At 46.1% G+C, this 23,207-nt stretch overlaps 1 protein-coding gene across 1 annotated transcript in view; it reads right to left on the minus strand.

Moving 5' to 3' along the window:
* Nucleotides 1-10,274: 10,274 nt before the first annotated feature.
* LOC119465800 (uncharacterized) overlaps nucleotides 10,275-23,207 on the minus strand; it is a 49,093-nt gene continuing 36,160 nt past the window's right edge. The window contains exons 7-9 of the mRNA XM_037726259.2: nucleotides 22,687-22,888; nucleotides 12,330-12,513; nucleotides 10,275-10,834 (exon numbers count right to left, since the gene is read on the minus strand). Coding sequence (XP_037582187.1) covers nucleotides 10,685-10,834; nucleotides 12,330-12,513; nucleotides 22,687-22,888 — 536 coding nt within the window. The 3' untranslated portion in view covers nucleotides 10,275-10,684. The remainder of the gene's footprint in view (nucleotides 10,835-12,329; nucleotides 12,514-22,686; nucleotides 22,889-23,207) is intronic.

The raw sequence follows: 23,207 nt of genomic DNA on the forward strand, positions 1-23,207 counted from the left end.
ATGCAGTGCTGACGTATTATTGAAGTGGGCGTGTCGTGTCCACGGTACTTATGTCCGCGGTACCTATACCACACTGCTTTTCTCTGAACATGCTCAAGTTGCGCAATGTCGCGGTTATTGTGTAGGTCCCACATCACGGCGTAATAAAGTTTAACGTTAAAGTCCAACCCTAGCATTGTCGCAAAAATTTTAACACTAGGTGGCGCGTTTGTTTGTTATCACTAAGTGCAGGGTAATTGAAAGTGTAAACAGGCAACCAGGAAGTCAAAAAAAGGAAAGTACGAAACCAGAGACGGTAAACTGGATTCAATGAATAGAAAGAAAATAGTATGGAGATTTAAAAAATCAGCAACAAACAAATCAGCAGGGAAAATCTGTATGATAAAGCAAAGGGCAGCGCTTTGCTATTTGAGGCTAGAGCTGGCTGCCTCACGACAAAGCATGCTGGATCAAATATGCACCACAGGATGAGGCACCTCTGTGTGTGCAATAAATAAATAAAGGTAAAGCCCAGAAACGACTCGGCCCACCGTACAATGAAATGCCAAGATATTCACCCAGCGAGACCCATCGGGAGTGTCCACCTTCCAGGGGCATTGGGATTCAAAGAAAATGGAAGGAATAACTGGTCAGCAGCAGAGATAAATAAGAGAAGTTTAAATTATTGGCAAAAAAAGAAAAGCCGAAAGAAATCGATAGAACCGGAGTCATTGCAAGGGTAAGGGCACAAGATAGTGAAACATTTCAAATACGACAACCGGCTCACCATGCAAAAGATGCTTCTCAAGAGACACGTGACAAGCGAAGCACAGCATTGAGACACAGTCCACGAGACTAATCGGGACAGCGTCGGGAGCAAGCTGAAACAGAACGACAACGAAGCAGGCAACCCTTACACAAGCTTGCAATGTTGCAATGTGGCTTGCAATGTTGTCCCACATGAAACGCGCCTCTTTCAAACACTTTCGTGCTGTAAACTAAAACCGGTATGCTAGTGTTTGCTGGCCAAGATGGTCAGCTTTCCCAAGGAAGCGGGGGGGGGGGGGGGGGGGGGGGGGTATGTTGTTGCCTAGACGGGCAAATGGCATGAAGAAGCTTTGTGCACAAAGGGAAAGACAGACGAAGTGGCAGATAGAAGATGGCGACTAGTGCTCTATAAAAGTGCAGTGTTTGAGTCGGCGTGGTGTCTCCATTACAATATGTAGATGCACTGACAGGTTGGTAGTGATATGGGCCGATATACTTATAGGACGCAACGGAGTCCAGAGCAGTGCCGCTTTGGGAATATGCGCAGTGTCTTACATATATTAGTGCTCATTTGCATGCACCTTGTCACTGCACCAGGAAGACATACTGTTAAGGTCACTTTGCAGCTGAACAAAATCATCAGGGCTAGTGATTTCATGTTAAATTATACAGAATCGTCAGCAAATAATTTAATAGAGTAAAAGAGAACTCTCAGCTAAATCGTTAATATAGGTAAGAAAAAAAAAAACTGAGGCACCAGGACAGATCAATGTGGTAGCCAGCTGTCACAGGTGATGAAGCACATGATGAATTGTTAGCGACGAATATTGACAATGGTCTTGAATAAAATTTTGAATTCAGGACAGTACGCACTCGTCAAGGTTGAGCTTTTCAAGTTTAAACATAAGCAACGGATGTGACACAATATCCAAATACTTTGGCGAAATCGAGAAAAATGTAATCAGTATCGAGCCCAGGGTCAAGGCGAGTGAATAAGTGGTTAGCGAAAAATAGAAATTGTGTTTCACAAGAAAGTACTTTTCTGAATCCATGCTGTCAACAACTAAAGAGTGAATTAGAATCAAAGAAATCACCTATGTGTGAAAAAAATGGTGTGCTGATGTACTTTACAGGGTATACTAGTTAGTGAGATTGGAAGATAGTTTCGTGGATTGGTACGTCACCTGATTTGTGGAATGGAACCACATGTCCTATATTTTCCAGTCGCTGGACAAGCAAGAGCACTGCAATTACTGAGCACAAACCTTTTATAGGAATGTAGATGAATACATTTCTGTACATCTCAATATTTTTTTAGTTAGAGTCGGAACCCATAGATGAAGACTTACTAATTATTTTGCCAACGCCAACCCAGTTAACAGAGATGGGGTCCATTGGTGCAAAGCCGTAAACAGGTAAACCCGTAAAATCCGCAAGGCATCAGGAAACCGTCAAACACTGCAAGGCATTGTTTTTTCTTCCCTTGAAAATTCTGAGTACGTTGTTTTTCAAAACTACATCACTAACCACATTGCAACATTGGTCGGCAGACACATTGGTGTCATGTATGGGTTAAGTAGAGGGAGTCAGTAACGGTGCCGCTAACAACATTTTAGAATTCACGCGGGTATGTCGAAGGAACGTTGGTCACGTGACGTTGAAGAATGACTGGCCTGGAAGACGGCTAAATTATACTCAGTGTTAGCACGGTAGCAATCAGACTAGCTGCCATCACTAATTTTGAGCTTTGCTCGAAGAAATAAACGCTTCGTGTCATAAAGCAACCGTTTTAACGAGTTATAGAACCAGGGTGACTGCGAGCCTGACGTTTTCTTTATGCTTGGTACAAAGCGGTCGATTAAAGACAAGATTTTATTCCTATATATTGAGCCCAGTTTACTTCAATTTAGTGTATTCAATAGAGCACAACAGAAAGAGAAGTGGCAATCATACACAGTAAAGCGTAAGAAAATGGTCTATAATTTAACTGAAAAGATGTCAGTTACACAATTTAGAACATGAAAATAAAACGAGAAAAAAAAAAAGACGAGAAGAAAAAATGAAGAAAATGCGATTCACATAGTACGAAGTGATTTGATACACGGAGATGCTTAGTTATGAAAAAGTAAATTATACTTTCATGAAGAGACCTATAATGATAAAGACAACTTGACCTCTAGAGGGAGGCTGCTCCAAACGAATAAAATTTAATTCTTTAATGGGTAAGGATTCACTTGTGGATTAGACTCATTTGTTTTGCATGGGACTCACTGCAGCATAGCACAAACCAGTCGGAAGACATCGTCTTGACGTTCTCCCGTTGCTGTTGCCGCCGGCAGCACATCTAACGTCGGTGACAAACTTAGAATAAAAAGTGACAAAGGTACGCTGTACAATCCAAAGAAAATTTGCAGGCATGCGCCAGCCTAGTAAACATCTTCGCATATTGGTGTGATGACTAGCTCATTTGCGTGTTTAAAACGGCTGTCATAACCGTACAGATCTGTCTCCGTGTCACTGGTTTTAGGATGAAACCCGAACGTCCTTGCAAATTTTATGGGGGATCCCGATGTCTCCGCTCATCTCGATGTTATACATTTAACTTGAAACAACCGGCTTTTATATTGTTATTAGCCGAGCATTTAGATTAGCAGAGCAATTGGTCCTTAAGTTGTGAGCGGACTCCAGCTGTCTCGGGTTCTCTTTCAGGCGGGCAGAGCAAGTGAGCCGCGTTTTTGTCGGTCGAGGCTTGTACCGCATTCTTAAACGTTGTCGCCGACTATAGGGCCTTTCAACGCAAGCATATACAGCGACGTTTCGGGGACCAGCTTCAAAGCGTACGAGTTCGCGCGCTTTAACAACGCCGGCCCTTCCGGCTCTCAAGAGATGCCGCGGTCGACCTGCGAAGCCAGCCGTTTCCCACAGACGCGACGTGTCCGGATCTCTGGAGGCGTAATGGAAGGGCCAGGCAGGACGGGGTGTGTGCGACGATGTGGCGCCTCGCTTTGACCGTTCGCAGCGAACGGGGCGGAGGGAGATGAATTATTGCCGGCGGCGCCCAAACGCGCAACCCGATAGCAAACAAGAGAAACAACCGCCCTCCTGCGGCGCAGAACATCTACTACAGCCAATAGTAGAGGCGGTAGGGGTACGCTCTTCTCCTGGAAATGCACGAGCGAAACCGAGAAACTGGTTGGCGCTGCTTTCCAACAGAGTTGCAGGGCCATCTAGTGGCAACAATTGAAAGCACACTTGTTCCGTTTATGGGCTCCGCGATTTAAACTGACGTAGAGGGCTTCGGAGGCTGTGCTTCAATAAGTTCTCTTCAAAGCTGTTATTCTGCGTGGTTTCGAACTTTGCTACTTGAGGTCGACAGCGTACGGCTCACGTTTTTTTTTTTTTTTTTTTTTGGATGCGAGGCAGCACGATAGGCGAGTGTAGCCGTTTAGGAACATTATTTTTGTATTAATGCCATTTGGAATGTCAAAGTGGAAAGACGTGTACGTGTGAAATTAATTAAATTCTTGGGTTTTACGTGCCAAAACCAGCAATTTTATTGTGAGGCACGATGTGTTGGGGGACTCCGGATTAAGTGTAACCACCAGGGAATCTTTAACGTGTCCCTAATGCACGGGACACAGGCGCTTTTGCACTTCGGCGCCCCATCGAAATGCCGCCGACGTGACCGGAATTTGATCCCGCGACCTCGTGCTTAGGAGAGCAACACTACAGCTGCTAAGCCAACGCAGCGGGTAGTGTGTGTGACGTATTGGAAGCATGCCACGTGGTAGAGGTAGACAGGTTGGGAGAGCTTAAAAGAGCGTGTGGTGTGTGTGTGTGTGTGTGTGTGTGTGTGTGTGTGTTTCAACTGACGATGGTCTGCTCCGGACCAGCGTGAGTTGAGCGTCGCTCCTTGAAGAGATATGACGTGTGTTCAGTGAGCTCCTGAACAACACGTTGCAATATGCTTAACGCTTTAAATCATGGACCCGGGACCTCCAAGATATGCGAAGTTATTGCTTCCTTAGCGCTTTGCAATTGAAGGACGAAGCAATGCAAGTAACCATGTTTAATTGTGACCTGCTAACTTGATGTGCAATTAAATTTGTGAGTTAAACTGAATATAAGTAGTAGTTCATTAGCTCACACTTCACTCGGACCCACGCAAACAATAATCAAGACTCCGCCAGGCTACAAGAAGCACTACGCAGCATGGACCTGGCGGAACAGCTCTGGGCCGTCCTGCGAGCCCACGATGCGGCCAGGGAGCTAAAGCTCCTGGTCCCAACGTGGGAGTAGCCCGCTCTATGGGGCCTTGCACCCCGTAGCCCGCAGGACCTTACAATTAAGTTATCCCACCACCACCACTTCACTCCTTCGTTCGCATGTCAAGTGCTTTTAATGCTCGGAGGAAAATAGCTAAGAAAGGTAAGCCATACAAATGCTGCTTTTATTTCTTGCATATAGGCTTGGAGTGGGCAACATTGCCGGACTTTATAGCCAGCTACAACGATAGCTCTTGAATGACTTCACATAGTCGTATTCACTACAGCTCGGTGCAGCATAGGCTACAATATATACTAGGCACAAAGTATTGCATGCCAAAATGCAATAATTGGATGAATTTACGGTGAACTTCTGACGTTTCGCGAGTGCCTAAAATGAAAACGAAACTGTGTAGTTACGTTAAGGTCAACCTTTCACTTTAAGAGCTGTTCTGAAGGCGGACGCGTACCCGTCATGTACGACCGTGGCAGGCGCACCATGACATTCGTATTCTCAAGAGGCAGCGGCTCAGGCAAAGTAGCGCATGCGCCGCGCCAGCGCTTCGTTTCCATAGCGCTCGCCGCATGCCCGGTCATCGCCGTTGAGCATGCCTTGTGCGGCACTCCGCTATCCTCCTCACCCTTTCGCCATACTCCCCTACTTCGCTTTCCCTCTCGCGCTCTTTTCCCTCTCGCCGTCTTTCAACTCCCGCTGCGCTCCGCGTTCGCTCTTTCATCCTTCGCTGCGCTCGTTCACTCGGTTACGAGGTACGCCGAGACACGCCGACGCTCAACGCAGGAACATGCGTCTACGAGCTGTGCTCTAAAAGACATTTTCAAATTGCGAGACTGAAGAAATTTACAAAAAAAAAAAATGAGTGTAATGCATCATTAGCGACTCTTGCACGGTAGTAGGAGGGACCCATTCCAAGCACAGTGTGAAAACTCACATAAATCAAGCAAAATTGCCGCTTTGTACGTAGCTACCCCAATGCGGCTTGATATTTTTTAGATTTTTTTGCCCGATCTAACCTAATGAGATATAATGAAACGCTGATGAAAGCAGCTGTGCTATCCCGAACCGTGAAAGAGATCACAAGCTCTCGAAAAGATTCCACAGGGTGCAAGTAGTCTTTACGTTATACTGACGACAGACTGTCCTTAATGGACAACTTGAGCAGAACACTACCAATTTTAGCACGTGTATTGACAATTTTTTCTTTACAAGTATACGGCCAACTGGGCGAATCGCGGCCAATTTTGTGAAATTCATCACGGAGAACAAATACTGAATGACGAAAAAATTTTTTATACAGTTAGCATCCTTAGGATGCCTCATGCACTTTCCGGTGTCCGTCCGTCCACCTGTCTGTCGCTTTGAAATCGTTTTCCCGCCAACTTGGGTCACTGGCTGTTCATTGGTCTAATAGGCGGAGTATTGAGCGGCTCTGCTGAGGGAACCATTTTCCAAACCAGCCATCGCACCAACTTGGGGGTCACTGTGTATGCGACATTGGGTATGCGTTGCTCATCAATGAACCGCTTTGACGACAACTTGGGTCGCTAGGTACGTGGCACATGGGCATGTGCCGCCATTCAATGACCAAAGAAATCTAACATTTTTTCAATGTCGGGTACGTGGAATCCAACCCCGCATTATGCATACTCAAACAATCTCGGCTGAATGCATACTCGTACACACGCCATGCGCGAACTTCGGGGTGGCACCGCTAGATGGAGCAGCGTGTCCCGTGGGGAGCGCGAGAGGAACCTGGCTGCATACACGCCTCATACAGGATGCATTTCGGCATTGGCAATATGGTGTGTCACTACGTGGCTGTAATCCTAGTCGCATTGACATCCACATTCATCGAGAGATGGGTTCTGCCGGAATTTGTTTAGTTTTTAAAGCCCAAAGCCACAGGGACAGACTGCAAGGATACGGGACAAGAGTTAGCTCTTGCCACGTGAAAGGAAACAGGGCGTTCTTGGTGTCCTTAGGAGACAAGAAGACACAGAGACAGACAGGAAGAGCTGGCCCTTCCTGTCTTCGTGTCAATCTGTGTGATTTTGCTATATAACTCAAGAAAAATGTCAAGTCAAGACAGAACCTTCACGCTCAGAAAATAAACTGCTTGCATCCACCAGACCGTAGAGCGAAGCAGTCCACAATGAAAATCCATGTACATCCATATACGGGCTGCCCGGAAGGAACGTTTCGCTGTTGAGGAAAATTCGTCCCGATTCGGAGATCAAACCTAGCGCCGACCGCCCTTCCTAAGCAGTCGTTCTTCCAAGTTAGCTGACTAGAAGTACCTTAGTTTGCTAATTAATGGACAACTCGAATACGTACGCGTTTTGAATTGCCATTACGTGGATCTTCCTTTTCCTCTCATGCGTTCACTTTCGAATGCGCATGCTTAGGAAGACTTTATAAAAACGGCGATTAGTTTCGACTTTCTCATTTTCATTACACGGACGCGGCCCGCCTTTCTGGCGGTGTGCCTGCGCTGCCAACGCTATCGATCGGAAGATATGCCTACTAGAAACGATGGAAAGCAAGCTATACACAATTTTAAACCAAAGCTTTCTTTTCTCCTTCTTCGGGGTCTGGTGTTTGTTGTCGTTTCCTCGCCGGATAAATTTGCATTTCTATATTTATTTATTTAATCATACTGTCAACCCTCTGTTGAGGGTTCTTACAGGGAGGGTTTTAAATACAGACAAACCATATATACAGGTACATCAAGCAGAAGCGAAATCACAGAAATACGTGTTTAACGATTTTTCAAATTCACAAACATCACTGGCATTTGCCACAAAGCTTGTTACGCATTCGAAAGTTCAATCACGGCGGGGAAAGAAGAATAGCGGAACACATCACTGTGAGCAAAGTATGGTCGTAAAACATATTGGTAATTGACACGACTGCTTCGTTTCCCTGGGAGTTGCACGTACTCATCTTTGTTAATTTTCAAGTGTCCTTGTAGTATCCTGAAAAACACTTTGAGCCGATTCTTTTTCCTTTGTGCTTCTAGTGTTTCCAATTCACAGGACTGCAACATCTGTGTGACAAAATCTAATCTGCGGTACTTTGCGCATATGAAGCGCGCAGCACGACGTTGAACTTTTTCTAACCTTGTAGTCAATGCGTTCTGATGAGGGCTCCAGATGACTATATGTAGATAACTATATGTGCCACTAGTAATATGCCCATTTTGGCCAATCGCGTAGAAAGAAATGTGCCATTTCGGCACAAGAGGTATGAGGACGTAAATGTATTTAGACATGTGTCGTACTTCGCCTGTGCCCTACACCTCTCATCAACATTCTTACCTCGACAAATGGCGTACATCGCCTTTTATTTATTGAAATGAAAATAAAAAAAAAGTGATGTAGTCACCCTATAATAGTGACGGCTACTCCTTTTCGCATAGCGGAAGCAACAATATATATAAAAAATATATGTAGTGAGAAAATGAAAAGAAACAACTCCACAGGGCCTGAAATCCACAGCCCACAGCCGTATTGGTTCTCGTTACGAAGACAGCTAATAGCTAATTGCGACAAGGCTGTGCTCGTGTCACCCACTATACTTCTGATGGCACGCTAACCCAAACAAGCTTCGAGTCATAAATTTCAACGTTGCGTTAGATCTGCGTGTGTTTTTAAACGCCATTTGCGGCTTATCTTGTCTCCAAACGATGGTGCACTTTCTTTAACATACTGCGCTGGCTAGTTTTATGTCAGGAGCGCTATGTCACGCTGATATACCCATGCCGTTCATGACCTGAAAGTACCGCGAGCGCAGCTTTAAAGAACGCGAATGTAAGCAAGAGGGATGACGATAAGCTTTGTGAGACAAGATAAACCTAAAAGGGGGCCGATTCTTTTTCTCTTCGCACTGCAGGCTGAGCGCCGGGATATATCAACCGCAGTAATGTTGCGCCTTAGTGACAGTACAGTCAACATCACCTAGATAGCACAGGCCTAAGCACTCTGATCTATGACGTCATGCTACCTGGCCCGAAATTTCCATTGCCAAGGCTGGCGTGACGAAAGCAGTGACGTCAAAATCACTGTTGCTTACGCGGGAGCATCTCCATTAGATTCTATGGCAGTTGGGCCAGTTAGCAGTGACGTCATGGATCGGAGTGCGTAGGCCTTGTGCTATCTAGGTGGTGTAGGTACAGTGGCTCCTGTACACCTCGCTGACGTAATGAATAAGAACAAAGTACGGTCTACCAAGTGCGGACCCTCGTTCACGACGTCCATACTTACACTAAACATAGCACCACTGGATTGTGACTCGTTCACTTAATACGAAATGGTGAAATTGCCCGGTCTGCACACCAAGCACATTCGTAGAGCATTTCATGCAGTGATCCATAGCATAATACCACATTGTCTTTGATATTTTAGTGCTAATCCAACAACGCCAGCATACTGTGGCTTGAATTGATCAGCCATCAGCAATGCAAGCATATGTGCTAAGATGCGATAACGCATCTGACTGCATGGAAAGTTGCACGTGTTCTACTCACCCCTGTCCAGCAGCTTTGCCGGTGGCTCGCAAGTGTCCCCGCGTGCAGAACCCTAGTACGCTTCCGAGCAATTCTACAGTCCAGTCTTCCAAGTGCAGTTGCAAACCAGGATGGAGTACGCGTTTGATTGTCGCTCACTGATACACTTCACCAAAGCGCCTGCCACGTTCTTTGAAAAGAAAACACTATAGAAGTGGACACACTTGCTGACCTTGCTTCGCAAAACAGCGCACTTGCATATAAGTGTTGCCCTTGCGGTGTGTATGACCCTCCAATCTACAGATTCCCCCTCTGCTTCTGCAAAACTTTCAAGCCAGACCTGCACGCAGGCGGCAGGGCAGCGGCACTGGCGACTATCGGTATCATCGAGACTGTCCTACTATCGCACTTCTTGGCGAGGAGGAATAGCAGGGGAGGAGGGAAGGCACGAATGCTGAAACATGAAGGACGAAGCGGTTGGTCGAAAGTGCTCAGAAGAGTATTTTTGCTTCGCTGGGCTGTAGTTGGTTAAACATTACTACCTGGATGACAGGCGTGAACATGCGCAGATTTCTGTAGATGTGTCTGTTCGCGCTTGGCGTGCACGTGGCTGAATTGCTGGAGCACTGCCACTTGATGAAACGCCACTATGACAGACGGGTCAAACATCGCGTCTCTGCCCTGACACCGGCAAATCAATCAATCAATCAATCAATCAATCAATCAATCAATCAATCAATCAATCAATCAATCTTTATTTACTCAAACTGTTAAAGACTGTGAACAAAAAGCTACAGGTTCCTTGACGGAGCTTTGCCGTCCCAGAAGTGTAGAAATGCATGACAGGGAGTCTGCGTTACATTTCTGCACCCAAAAACCAAACTTTCTCGTTGTGAACAAAGTCGTCACTCTTCATTAGCAAGACTTTCTAAGTTGTTTTCTTTTTTTTAACGCTGGAGAAAAGCGATGATTAACGTTTGTCCGGGCCATCTTGTCTGAGCACATGCACGCGCAACACTTTTATCACTCGACAATGCAGCAAGCAGCCTAGTAGCCGTGCTGCAGGAACAAAACAAACTACGGTACTTTCGTTCTGCCAAAAGTTCTGTATGCAGAGCGCCAGTCGGGCAGAATGAGTGAGAGGGTCGACTATAGGTGCGCCTTGAAGAACTTCAAAAAGATGCGTTCAATCGTGTCGACGTCGTACCCACTGTCGATGTACACTGCACCGGCCACAGACTGAAGAAAGTTGTGGAGGAAGCTGTTCTGTCTGCTGCCCATCGCACCGGGTGCTGACGCCTGGATAAGAAAGAACGAGAAGTTGAAGGCCTGTTGTCTTATTCACCATCAACGATATTCAACGATTCTCTAACGTGTCGAAAGTGCTCCGGAATCACTACGCACACCATCAGACCATCAAGATCGCCGTCGGTTCATCAAATCACCTTTGGTATAGGCACCGCCAATTTTACCTTCGTGTTTATAAACACCGTTTCATCACCAAACTCGTCTTTACCTTCCACGATATTATTGTTCACCGCCATATCGGTAGCGTCACCATCACAGCTGGTCATCGCAGTCGCAGTTAACCGCGTTACGGCCCCTATATTTATATTTACCACGATCGTCTCGCGCGGCGATAGTGATACGCCGGGTAAACGTAGCGCTCGCGGAACCTTATCTAAGTCTACAATCTGACTACATTTCTCGACTTTATTTCTCACGCTTCTCTGCCGTGCTTAGTCAGTACTGCAGGTTTGCTACATCAGGAAAGGCATGGAGTCTATTGCAATGCGAACGCCGCCCAAGATCGCTGCAGTCGTGGCTTCATTTTAGTGAAGCCAGTCATCCATTCCGTCGCTGGTTGCCGTGGCAGCACAATGTTCACGTAGTGGTTACATGAAATTTTCGACTTGTTATTTCTTTTTCTTGCGTTAGGTAAAGGTCCATATAACGTTTAAAACTCGGAAAAATACCGGAAGTTGTGAGAGTACCCCAAGTAATTTCTTTATGAGTAAATATTGACTGTTGTGCTTCTTACTACAGGCCAGTTCTATCTATCTATCTATCTATCTATCTATCTATCTATCTATCTATCTATCTATCTATCTATCTATCTATCTATCTATCAATCTATCAATCAATCTATCAATCTATCAATCTATCAATCTATCAATCAATCTATCAATCTATCAATCTATCAATCTGTCTATCTATCTATCTACTATCTATCTATCTATCTATCTATCTATCTATCTATCTATCTATCTATCTATCTATCTATCTATCTATCTATCTATCTATCTATCTATCTATCTATCTATCTATCTATCTATCTATCTATCTATCTATCTATCTATCTATCTATCTATCTATCTATCTATCTATCTATCTATCTATCTATCTATCTATCTATCTATCTATCTATCTATCTATCTATCTAATCTATCTATCTATCTATCTATCTATCTATCTATCTATCTATCTATCTATCTATCTATCTATCTATCTATCTATCTATCTATCTATCTATCTCAGGGCCAAAATCAATGTTATGTTTCCTACTGCCATTCGAACTCAGATTTTCTCCTAAATCATACAAGATAATTCAACTCGGCTCAGCGATTGCCTAATTAGAGAACTTTTACGCTTTACATCTATTTGTATAAGGAAATCCTCTTATTATACTGACGATACCATGCATGGTTTCATTCAGGCCGATACGAATGCAGCGACGATACACCCCAGTGTCATGGTGGCGATCGCCGCTATGGACTGGATATCGCAGTCTCACCTGGAACCTCGCCACGTCAGCGTACTCCGTCATGGACGTCTTCTCGGGTCCTTCGTCGAGGAAGACGTAGTGGTCGAGACCATTGATCGCCGCCACACGCGCCAGCGTCTCCTGGCGGAGCAGCCGCGTCCTGGCATCGTGCAGGTCCTGGTTGCTCTTAAGGGTGCCGTTCTTCACCATGTCTCTTTGGAGAGAGGAACCGAAAGGAAAACGGAATTATGTGACGATTAAGCGGCAAATGCGAGAGATACGCGTCAGCACTACGTCGCATTTCTTTGAGGTCCCAGATCCACGAAATGAAATTATGGAGTTTTACGTGCCAAAACCACGATCTGATTATGAGGCACGCCGTAGTAAGGGGCTCAGGAATAATTTGGAGCGCCTGGGGATATTTAATGTTCACTTAAATCTACACGTGTGTTTACGAGCTAGCATACGAGTGAGGGTTTACTGGTCAGTTGCCTGCTCGTGATTCACACATTACGTGATGTGCTCGGTTAAAAAAAGAAAAAGCATGTTCCTCATCCTCCTCCATTACAATGACAGGCGTACTAGTACACACTAGTACTAGTACAGGTACACACAGACTAGTACACGTATACACAAATACAAAATTTGGACAGGAGAATGGCCGCCGCGTGGTAGCATAATTGATAAAGCACTGTACGCGTAATGCGGAGGTTGTTTTGTAGCGTGAGCTACACTGGGCGAGGTTGAGCAGTTTCACGTGGCTCCTGGAGAGCCGTGCTGCGCATGCGCGAGGAGCAGTGACGTCACACGGCGCACAGCTGGCACGCCGGGCGTTTGCCCGGCGTTTGCGCTGGGCGTTTGATCGTTTGCGCTGGGCGTTTGATCGTTTGCACTGGGCGTTTGCCAGTGTGATAAAGCCACGGAGAAGGAGAGCGAAATTGCTGCTCAGCGGCGCAGAAGAGCGGAGAAGCTTAACTCATCGGATCCCGAAGTAGTTGCCTTCCAATTAGCGGTTGACGTTGGAAGAACGAAGCAGAAGAAGGCTAAACGTGCTGCGGAGACACCGGAGCAAAGGGAGCAACGTCTAACAAAGCGGCGTCGCCAGGAGGCTGACCGACGTGCCCGACCATCTCAGCAGCAGCAACAACAATACACCGTCGATGACGTCAAGGCTAGCCGATTGACTGACTATACGGTGAAACTTAGCGAAAGCGTCAGCGCGACTGGGACCTTCGAGACGGACTTCGTAAACAATCCGTTTGTATATGTGTGCGACGTGTGTGAAAGACTGTGGCACATGAAAAACTTGACGCCGATAAGTGGTGCCATGCGTGAAACGTTGAGTCAGTCGTGTTGACGCTACCAGAAGCTCTGGAGTCTGTATAGATCTATGTGAGGAATGGGATTGCTGCCAGTGAACTGCCAAACGTAGCGGTGCCCAAGGGTGAAGCCTGTGCCGTTCAGGTTGACGAAAGTGGTGTGGTCATCGAAGCCGTGTACGTGTCACCGAATAATCCAGTTTAAGACAATATAGACGTAGTGGCTACGTCTATACCTAGTCGCGTGGCAAGTGAACTGTGTGGTGGTGGCTGGTGACTTCAATCGTGCTCCAGACTCTCTTGGTGATCCTTTGAAGGACACGTTTAACCTGGATGGACTTAGCCAGTGTTACAACTGTACAGACGACCCAATGGGGAACCACCATTGATCTTGTGTATCACACACAGACAATCAATTCAAAATACTGCGTTGCAGCCATAGACACAGCAGCGTGTTACTACACTGATCACCGAGCCGTCTTTGTGGCAATAGAGAAGCAACCAGATGTCGAGCAAAAAAAAAAAAAAAATGAATATACCTGTGTCACATAATGCGTATATCGTGTGTGTGTCATTGAAGCAGCAAAAAGCATGATAATCCAGCTAATCCTAGACAACCAGGAAAGCTAAGAATAACCAGCTGAACCTTCGCTCACGCTACATATATCCTGGCATAGCCGAGCTAAGACTGCTAACTTTTTTGATCCACTTTCATTTCTCTATACCTAATTATTACCGCCATAACGTTAAGGGGCCCTTGTCGCAGAAAATCCGGCATCAGCGTCGGTGGCGTTGTCCGTTAGAGAAAATTATATATAGGTATATGTATATGCTACGCCTTGCTAAATGACATGCGGCAGATGCGGGTTATATCTGCCACGCCATTCTATCATTGAAGTTGCTCACACCTTGTCTTACATTCCTGACAAAGTTATTCCTCGGAATAACTTTGGTTTGGCCAAATCACATCGCAGATATTTAAAATGCCGAGCAAAGGAACTCCTCAAGGAGCGATAATATCTCCTCTGCTCTTCAACATGGCGATGTGTCACCTCGCGCGCGATCTCGATCGGATACCCGACCTAGGTTACACGCTTTACGCTGACGATATCAGGCTGTGGGCGAGCAGAGGTTCCCTAGGGGATAAAGAATACACGCTCCAAACCGCGGTATTAGCGGTGGAGAAATTTTCCCGAACGAGCGGGCTGAAGTGCGCGCCCGAAAAATACGAGGTCATCCGGATACACGCGAAAGGTTACAAATCCAGAGGGTCGATTAACATTGTGGTTGAGGGCCAAATGGTCCGAGAGGTACCTACGATGCGAGTCCTGGGTTTGTGGCTTCAGAGCGACGGGAGAGCAGCACAGACGCTCAAAACCATCAAATCCGCAACCCACAGCATAGCCCAAATTATACGTCGAGTGAGGTATAGAAAGGCGGGAATGCGAGAAATCGATACCCTAAGGCTCGTACAGGCCTTAGTGATTAGTCGAATCACATATGGCTTGCCCTACCAAATCCTGAACAGGGAAGAGGAGAGGCAGGCCAACACGATAATTCGAACAGCTTTCAAGGCGGCTCTGGGCCTGCCTAAATCTACCTCCACGGAGCGCATGCTAGCTTTGGGAGTACACAATACTTTCGACGAACTGAGGCAGGCCACTCTGATGCGACAGAGGGAGCGCCTCAGCTTCCCAAAAACTGGTAGGGCAATATTGGCACGACTTAATATCCCAGCATACCCGATTTATCTCACCGAAGAGGCCGTACCTCTCCCTCCATCGGTGAGATCCAAAATTACAGTAGCTCCAATTCCCAAAAATATGCATCCCGAGTACAACAAGGAAAGGCGCAATGCACGCGCACAACATATTCAATCGATGTACTCAAATAACGTTAGGTACAATACGTACTACACGGACGCAGCTGCGTATGCAGAGGCTACCGGGCAGCGCTACCAAAGGAGGTACGCCCTGGCAGTCGTGAACGCGATCAGCCAGGAGCAAATTACCGCGTCGACCACGGCGGGCTCCCCCACCTCGGCCGAAATGTTAGCAGTGGCGATCGCGCTCGCTCACGCGCGGCGTTCGGAAAGGGACTCGGTCGTGGTCACTGACTCCCGGGAGACATGTTGCATGTTTCTTAAGGGGCACGTGACTGCGGCTAGCCTCGCGATAATCCCCAAATCGTTCAACCACCGCCATCGCCTACTCTGGTGCCCGGGACATGCGGCGGTACAGGGGAACGAACAGGCTAACGCTTTAGCTCGAGCGTCTACTAACCGAGCGATGGCGTCCCCTTCGAACCCCAACCCTTCACACTATCCCTCACAAAATCCCATCAATTTAAATGTAAAAGACATCCTTGCTCATCAGCGCGGAGTCCGCAGAAAATACCCGCCGCCTCACCCACAACTTAGCGGGGAAGAGGCCGCCGATTGGCGCAAAATACAGACCGGGGTATTCCCCCATCTAAAACTGCTAAATGCCATGTATCCCACCCGCTATAGGGCCACATGCCCTTGGTGCGGTGGCATACCTACACTAATACATGTGACCTGGGAGTGTAGTAAGCACCCTCATAGGCCCACTAATAATATCTCAATGGAGCAGTGGGAGGCACAGCTTGCCCGTTCCGACTTGGCAGGACAAAAGTCCTTAATTAGCCAGGTCAGGCAGGCGGCAGAGGCCAGTGGGGCCCTGGACTGAGGGGCTCCGACCACCGCTATACTTAAAATATTTTCCAGCCAAATAAAGTTTCTATATATATATATATATATATATATATATTCCTCGGCATTTTGAAAATGACAGCCCACAAACAAATGTCACGAAACAAAAAAACCGACCGCGCATGCCTTTTATGTTCAATCTTCTCAGACTGAAATATTAAAAGCGCGAAACAATAACAGAAAATTGGCCCATGCAATAGGTCCGCGTTTCTACCAGAAAGCTCGCTTTCGTGCATAGCGTTCGCCGCCAGCATTTCCCGGTAAACATTACGGTTACACAAGCTGCATTTGCCGGGAAGCGTGAGAACCAGTCAGGGATCTTTGAATACTATCCCGTTCCACTCTTAAGAAGCTTAAGAGTCTTCCAAGTTCTTTCTACAATTCAGTAAACTTAACTGTGAATTTTCTTTATCCTTTCCCTGTCTTTATTGTTAATTAGTTTCTATGGTTGTAACTGACAAAGAGTATGCCTATCCTACGCCAGCTGACGTCTACGTAATGCCAAGCGTGCTCGGTTTGATAAAAACAGTCATTACGAATACTCTTATTTCAGCTAACCGACAGAAACGATTCGTGTGTACCAGTTTTTTGTTCAACATTTAGAGGTCAGGGCGCGTAGATATCAGGGAAGTTGACGTCAGCGACACGCGTCGAGCCTTTTTTGTGTTGTATATTGCACCGACTTTGGGGGTCGGCCAGATGGACGACAAAGACTTGGGTTGACTCGAACAAGAATGCTTGGCATTAAAAACTCGAGCTCCTCGGTTCCTCTCAGTCTGCTCGCAGGAGCTTAGTGGCTCAAGTCTCCGGCTCCAGGCTGCATTCCCTATTGAAACGTTCCGTACGCATTCGAATAATTCCTTGATTCTTATGAAATTTCTACGGAATTTCTACGGAATCCAGATCGATTTCATAAGACTTATACAGAAACATAGGGCATTATTGGAATGACATACGGAACGCTTCAATAGGATTGTCTTTGCGTCAGGCGTCCTCGCGGCCGTGGTTGACAAAGCATTGTTTTAAATGCGAAGCATTTCTTGGCGAACATTTGCAACTTTAGCGGTGTCCGTCCGTCCGTCCGTCCGTCCGGCCGCCTACGTCTTGGTGACCTCATGGTCGTTTCGTTAACTTGGTATGTACTAAAATTGGCATACTATGACAAGAGTATATGGAGGCCCCTCTCGTAGCCACGCTAAAAATCGTTTCAACTATCCGACGACGCGAAACCCTTGCAGGAGTTGCACACAAGAGTGTATTATAAATCATATACGCACTGTTATCCCGCTCGCGATAAACGAATGCAATAACTTTTCATCTGCCTTAAAATAATCTGACAACTGTGAAATATTTTCGTCAATCACATGTGCATGCAAGGCCGCTTACGTTGTTTTTTTTTTCTGCAGGAACTTAGTGTATACATGACTATTTCTGTTACACTATCATCATCATCCTATATTATGTACACTACAGGACGAAGGCCTCTCCCTGCGATCTCCAATTACCCCTGTCTTGCGCTAATTTAATTTAATTATGGGCTTCCAACTCGGGCCTGCAGATTTCCTAACTTCATCGCCCCACCTAGTTTTCTGCCGTCCTCAACTGCGCTTCCCTTCTCTTGGTATCCATTCTGTGACTCTAATGGTCCACCTGTTATCCATCCTACGCATAACATGGCCTGCCCAGCTCCATTTTTTTCTCTAAATGTCAATTAGAATATCGGCTATACCGGTTTGCTCTCTGATTCACACAGCTCTTTTCCTGTCTCTTAAAGGACCCCTAAACCGCCCAGAGGTCGAAATTTAGTTGTGGTGTTGCAGTTGTGCACGAGTCTACAACGAACACGTAGCCGCGAGAATTTTTCGAAATGGTGCCGTAATAGCGGAGTTACACGCGTTTGCTCGCTCGTTTCGCTCTTTCCTTCGCTACTCTCCTCATCGGCTGGTCTCCCCTCCTCGCCGAGTGCTTCTCGAAAGGTCATGTGACATACGTCATCGCCAACACGATTCTCAAAACACTGTCTACTTCCGGTTAAGGCACGTCCACACTAGCGGCACATATACCGACGGCGAACCGTCCGCCAGTGCCGTAGAACGTCTGCCGCGCGAGAGGTGTCCAAAGTAGACGGCAGTTCGGCCGGCGCCCCGCCCGCTGCACGATCAATGGGCCAATCGACGACCGCGAAACTGCGCGCCTCCGCCACCGGCAACGAAAACATCGGCTGCAGTTTAGCTGCAATGCACGGCTACCGCCGGGAGACGATGGGCAAGGCTGTGCTCGCATCGAAGCCGACGGCGCCGATAATATCAGCGTATCTTTCTTCTTTGTGTACAATTATTGCGAAGAGCGATAACAACGATAACAAAATATTGCTGCTTGTGAGCGTCGGCATTTCGTTTCGAAGCGCCGTCCGTTTTAGCTTTGAAGGGAACCAGAAAAGGCCTAGCGACGATATCGGTGCCGTCGAGCGATCAGCGGCGCTGAGGCTGACGCACAAATGAGTCCCGGTCTCATCCTCTCTACGCACTGCAAGGAAATCTCGCTGTTCCCGAGCAAAACCCGCTGTCGAACGGCGGCCCGCGAATTGCAAACGGCGTGCGACGAGTTACCGCGCCGGTAACGTAGACGTGGACTCAGCGCTTCTCGGCTACCCGCTGTTGCTGCGGTGCCAGCCCGTCTTATGCGAAGCGTACCGCTATAGACCCTGTGTTGCGCGCACGTCTGGAAAGGCCAACACTGTCGCACTCTGTTCGCGCAGCTAATCAGACCGCTAAGCACGACTGTGTTGGAACGCAAGCGATTTGGCACTTGCGTTGCGGGCTGTAATTACCGATTCGCAAGGCCACACAAACGAGCAACACGACGAGGAAGAGCAGAAAGCGCGCGTACCTGCTAGCAGACTAACCGAAAGTCGTAGGTTCTTGTTCGACCAATGGACATCGTTTCCGCAGTTGACATCACCAGGTTCCCCCTGCTGACATCGTGACGACCGCTGAGGATACCGTAAAGGCGAGGGGAGGAGGACGGCATTGTTTTTTTGATTTTGTGGCGCTCCCGCGGCGCGTAGCGCTGCAGCGTTTGGCATCGTTGATCATGACGGCATTCTGAACTCGAATGCGCGTGTTTACTTGAAATGTTCAAAAAATATCTAAGGTGGTTTAGGGGCCCTTTAACGTTAGGCCTAACATTTTTTGTTCCATTGCTCTTTGTGTGGTCTTTAACTTGTTCTAGAGCTTCTTTGTTAAGCTCCAAGTTTCTGCCCAATATGTTAGCACCGGTAGAATGCAATGATTGTACACTTTCGTAAGCTCCCAGTCATGACTTGGCAATGTCTGGCGTATGCACTCCAACCCAATTTTATTCTTCTGTAAGTTTCCTTCTCATGATCACGGTCCTCTTTGAGTAATTGACCTAGATAAACGTACTCCTTTACAAACTCTACAGGCTGTACTGGCGATTCTGAATTCTTGTTCCCTTGCCAGGCTATTCATTCAACATTACCTTTGTCTTCCGCATATTAATCTTCAACCCCAATCTTACACTTTCTTGGTTAATGTCCTCAATCATTTGTTCGTTAACTTGGTAGGTACCAAAATTGGCATAATATGACAAAAGTGTATGGCGAACATAAATGATAGGTCATGACACGAATGTCATGACATGCGTGTCATGCAGGTCATGAAACAGCCACCTACGTCTTGGCGCTCTCATGGTCGTTTCGTTAACTTGGTAGGTACCAAAACTGGCATAATATGACAAGAGTGCATGACGAACATAAATGATAGGTCATGAAACAGCCGCCTACGTTTTAGTGCTCTCATGGTCGTTTCGTTAACTCGGTAGGCTCACCGCACACAGCTTCGCATAACATCGATTCCCACGGGGCGTGGGATCTGCCGGCTTTTTTCTTCGCCATAGGGTGACGTCGGTGCTGAGAGTGAGAAGCTGGCCTAATGACGTTGACACAATAACGACATGACGCCGACTGCGTAGCGCAAGAAACGATACTGAACAATTGACTTAAAAAACGCCGAGTTTATAAGCTCCTATAGCTGCTGCCGCAGACAAAAATAACGCGGAAGTTAGCTAGGCAGGCATGCCTAAATGGGAATGCAGTAAGGTATAAAATGGGGTTAGTTGATGAATATTTATCGCAGGAAATTCAAACCGGTACAGGAAGTGAGACAAGCAGACAAGACGTGCACTTATCTGCTATTCGCACGTCGTGTTTTAGTTAGTGCTTCCGCCGATGTATTTAATAGAAGAACAAAATGGGAAGCAAGGCTGGATGGGACACCGCTTCCGGCCATTGATCAAGTAAATCCAACCGCCTGTCCACCGGAAAAATTGAAAGAAAGAAGAAAGAAAGAGAGAAAGCAACTATAAGGAGGAAGAATTTGCATGCAAGTCTAAATTGGACTCCCCTAAACCGTATAGGTTTGAAGGATAGCAGTGACCTTCAAAAAGGCATCGCGAAAAACTGCCAGGGACTGAAAGGGCGCGAATCATGCACTCTAGGTAGCAATTATTTCTTGCTTCTAACGATACCATTGTACAGGTTGGAAAATAGAACGCGTTATGTACAGGGACTGCAACGGACAGTTACATAAGAATATAAATAGTGTGACATTAGCCAGTGAAGGTGGCGCTGCAAACGTGATAAGCACTCTTCTTCTTCTGCTTATTATTATTATTATTATTATTATTATTATTATTATTATTATTATTATTATTATTATTATTATTATTATTATTATTATTATTATTATTATTATTACTATTATTATTATTATTATTATTATTTAAATTGTGTAAATGATTGATTCATTCATTATTATTAAGTTTCTAAAGAAAGACTAACGCTTGCTATTAAAAAAAGAAAGTAAAAATGGCTTCCCCACTTAAAGCCTCTGATTGTGGAGAAGCCAGAGTTAATAAGCAAGTTTCAGCTACGCCAAACAAAGGCACGGCTTTTGATGCACGTCGCAAGAAACTTAGCGCTGGCTGCCACCTGCTGTAAAATAGCGCAGTTTTTTTTTTATTCAGAACAATGGACCCACAAGAAACATGGGAATTCGCCCCTGCTTGGAATTTCTCTAGAGCGTTAGCTTATGAGTCTCTGAAACACCGACACCATATTAACTTTGCCTTCTTCGCTTCTGCTAGACGACACTAAAATAACCACTATGCGAAGTATTTTGAGAGGAAGAGGAATTTATTTCAAAGAGGATAAAGACCTGGGATTTTAGAAATAGGCTGTGCACACTTAAAGTAACTAGTTAAATAGCTCGCGGTAGCTATTTTTTATCTCTCTTCTCTCTCTGTTTTTTTTCCCGTGAAAAGGTGCGCAATGAACGAAGCCACAAACAAAGACATTTGTGCGCAGCCATTTTCACAGGCAGCGAAATTGCTCGGTTTATTTGGTACATCTTTTGTTACTGTACATTGTGTTCTTTGAGGTGCCTCGTTATGTTATTAACGTGTGCAATCCACAACAAACGGTTTTCACGAGCGTACAGTTGAATACCAGCCAAAAAGGCTGAAATGGCATTACCATGTCATAATAAGATATGGGAGATACACAAGCAGCTCATAAGCATAAACATCGCGTGAGATTATACGCTGCGTAGGGTGAAAATAAAGACAGTTGCGTGCGTAGCATTTAGTTGTATAACACCTAGTTAACCGATTCACTAGAGCTTCGCTTCACACAGCTTACAACATGTGCGTTGAACTTGCGTATTTTTTCTTTTGTTCACTCACTTATACAGAAATGAAAGAACAAATAAAATCATTTGATGAGGTTTAGCATTCCGCAGCAGCAACTGGCCTGCAAGATATCATCGCAGCGGAAGACACGGCACTGAGTACTGAGTACTGAGAAACGGTACCACTGAGTATTTAAACACGCCCCTAAATCACAGCACACCAGTGCTTTTACATTCCAGTTTCATTGGAATACAGTGGTGTTGCAGGGACTCGGACCCACGTCTTTTCTGCGCACTTGTAGAACTCTATAGTATATATTAATCCAAAGCGGCGTATCATGATATATGATTCAAATATGATATAAAATAAAGATATGATATGATTTGAATGATAGAGATTGTAAAACTAAAATAAGGAATGAACGCGCACATGAACTTCAAATGATGCCCAAACGAATGTATGCACGGACGAACGAATGAAGGAACGAATCCACGAACAAATGAATGAATGAATGAATGAATGAATGAATGAATGAATGAATGAATGAATGAATGAATGAATGAATGAATGAACAGAATGAATTAGCACAATGACACTTTGTTAGTTCAGCTCTGAGGCGTGCGCCTACCGTAAGAGAACGAACTCTAGGGCGAACTGTCCCACGTAATCCAGCGGCCGGTACGAGACGTTGGAGCCGATGCGGCGAGCCTTGGATGGGTGGAGTAGGGCGCGCAGAAGGAGGTCACGGTCACGGAACGAGTACGCCGACAGCTTCTCGTCCACTAGCCGCTGGGGGAAGCGAAGCGAAGACTTGGCAGCCGCATCCAGACCTGCGCGGATGCCATAGGCGAGACCGGACATACATTTGTAATTGCTGAGAATTAGTGCAATCGTGATAGAGTATTAATCGAGCTCGAAAATTTGATTTGTATGGCTAGTTACTACGCATATCTGCACCGACCCACATCGCTGCTTGGTTCTTTGATCCACCTATCAGAGTAGTTACACATCCTAGTTCAGGGTGTTGCGGGAAAATAAATTGAGCACGCATTCGGTAAGCTCTTTCGGGCGCTAGAGCGGACGCTATAGGCAGGTGTGATACAGCGAACATATCAGTAGCGAAGGCAGTCGATGAGTGACGTACATGTC

Source organism: Dermacentor silvarum, chromosome 10, assembly GCF_013339745.2.
Source record: "Dermacentor silvarum isolate Dsil-2018 chromosome 10, BIME_Dsil_1.4, whole genome shotgun sequence".
Lineage (NCBI taxonomy): Eukaryota > Metazoa > Arthropoda > Arachnida > Ixodida > Ixodidae > Dermacentor > Dermacentor silvarum.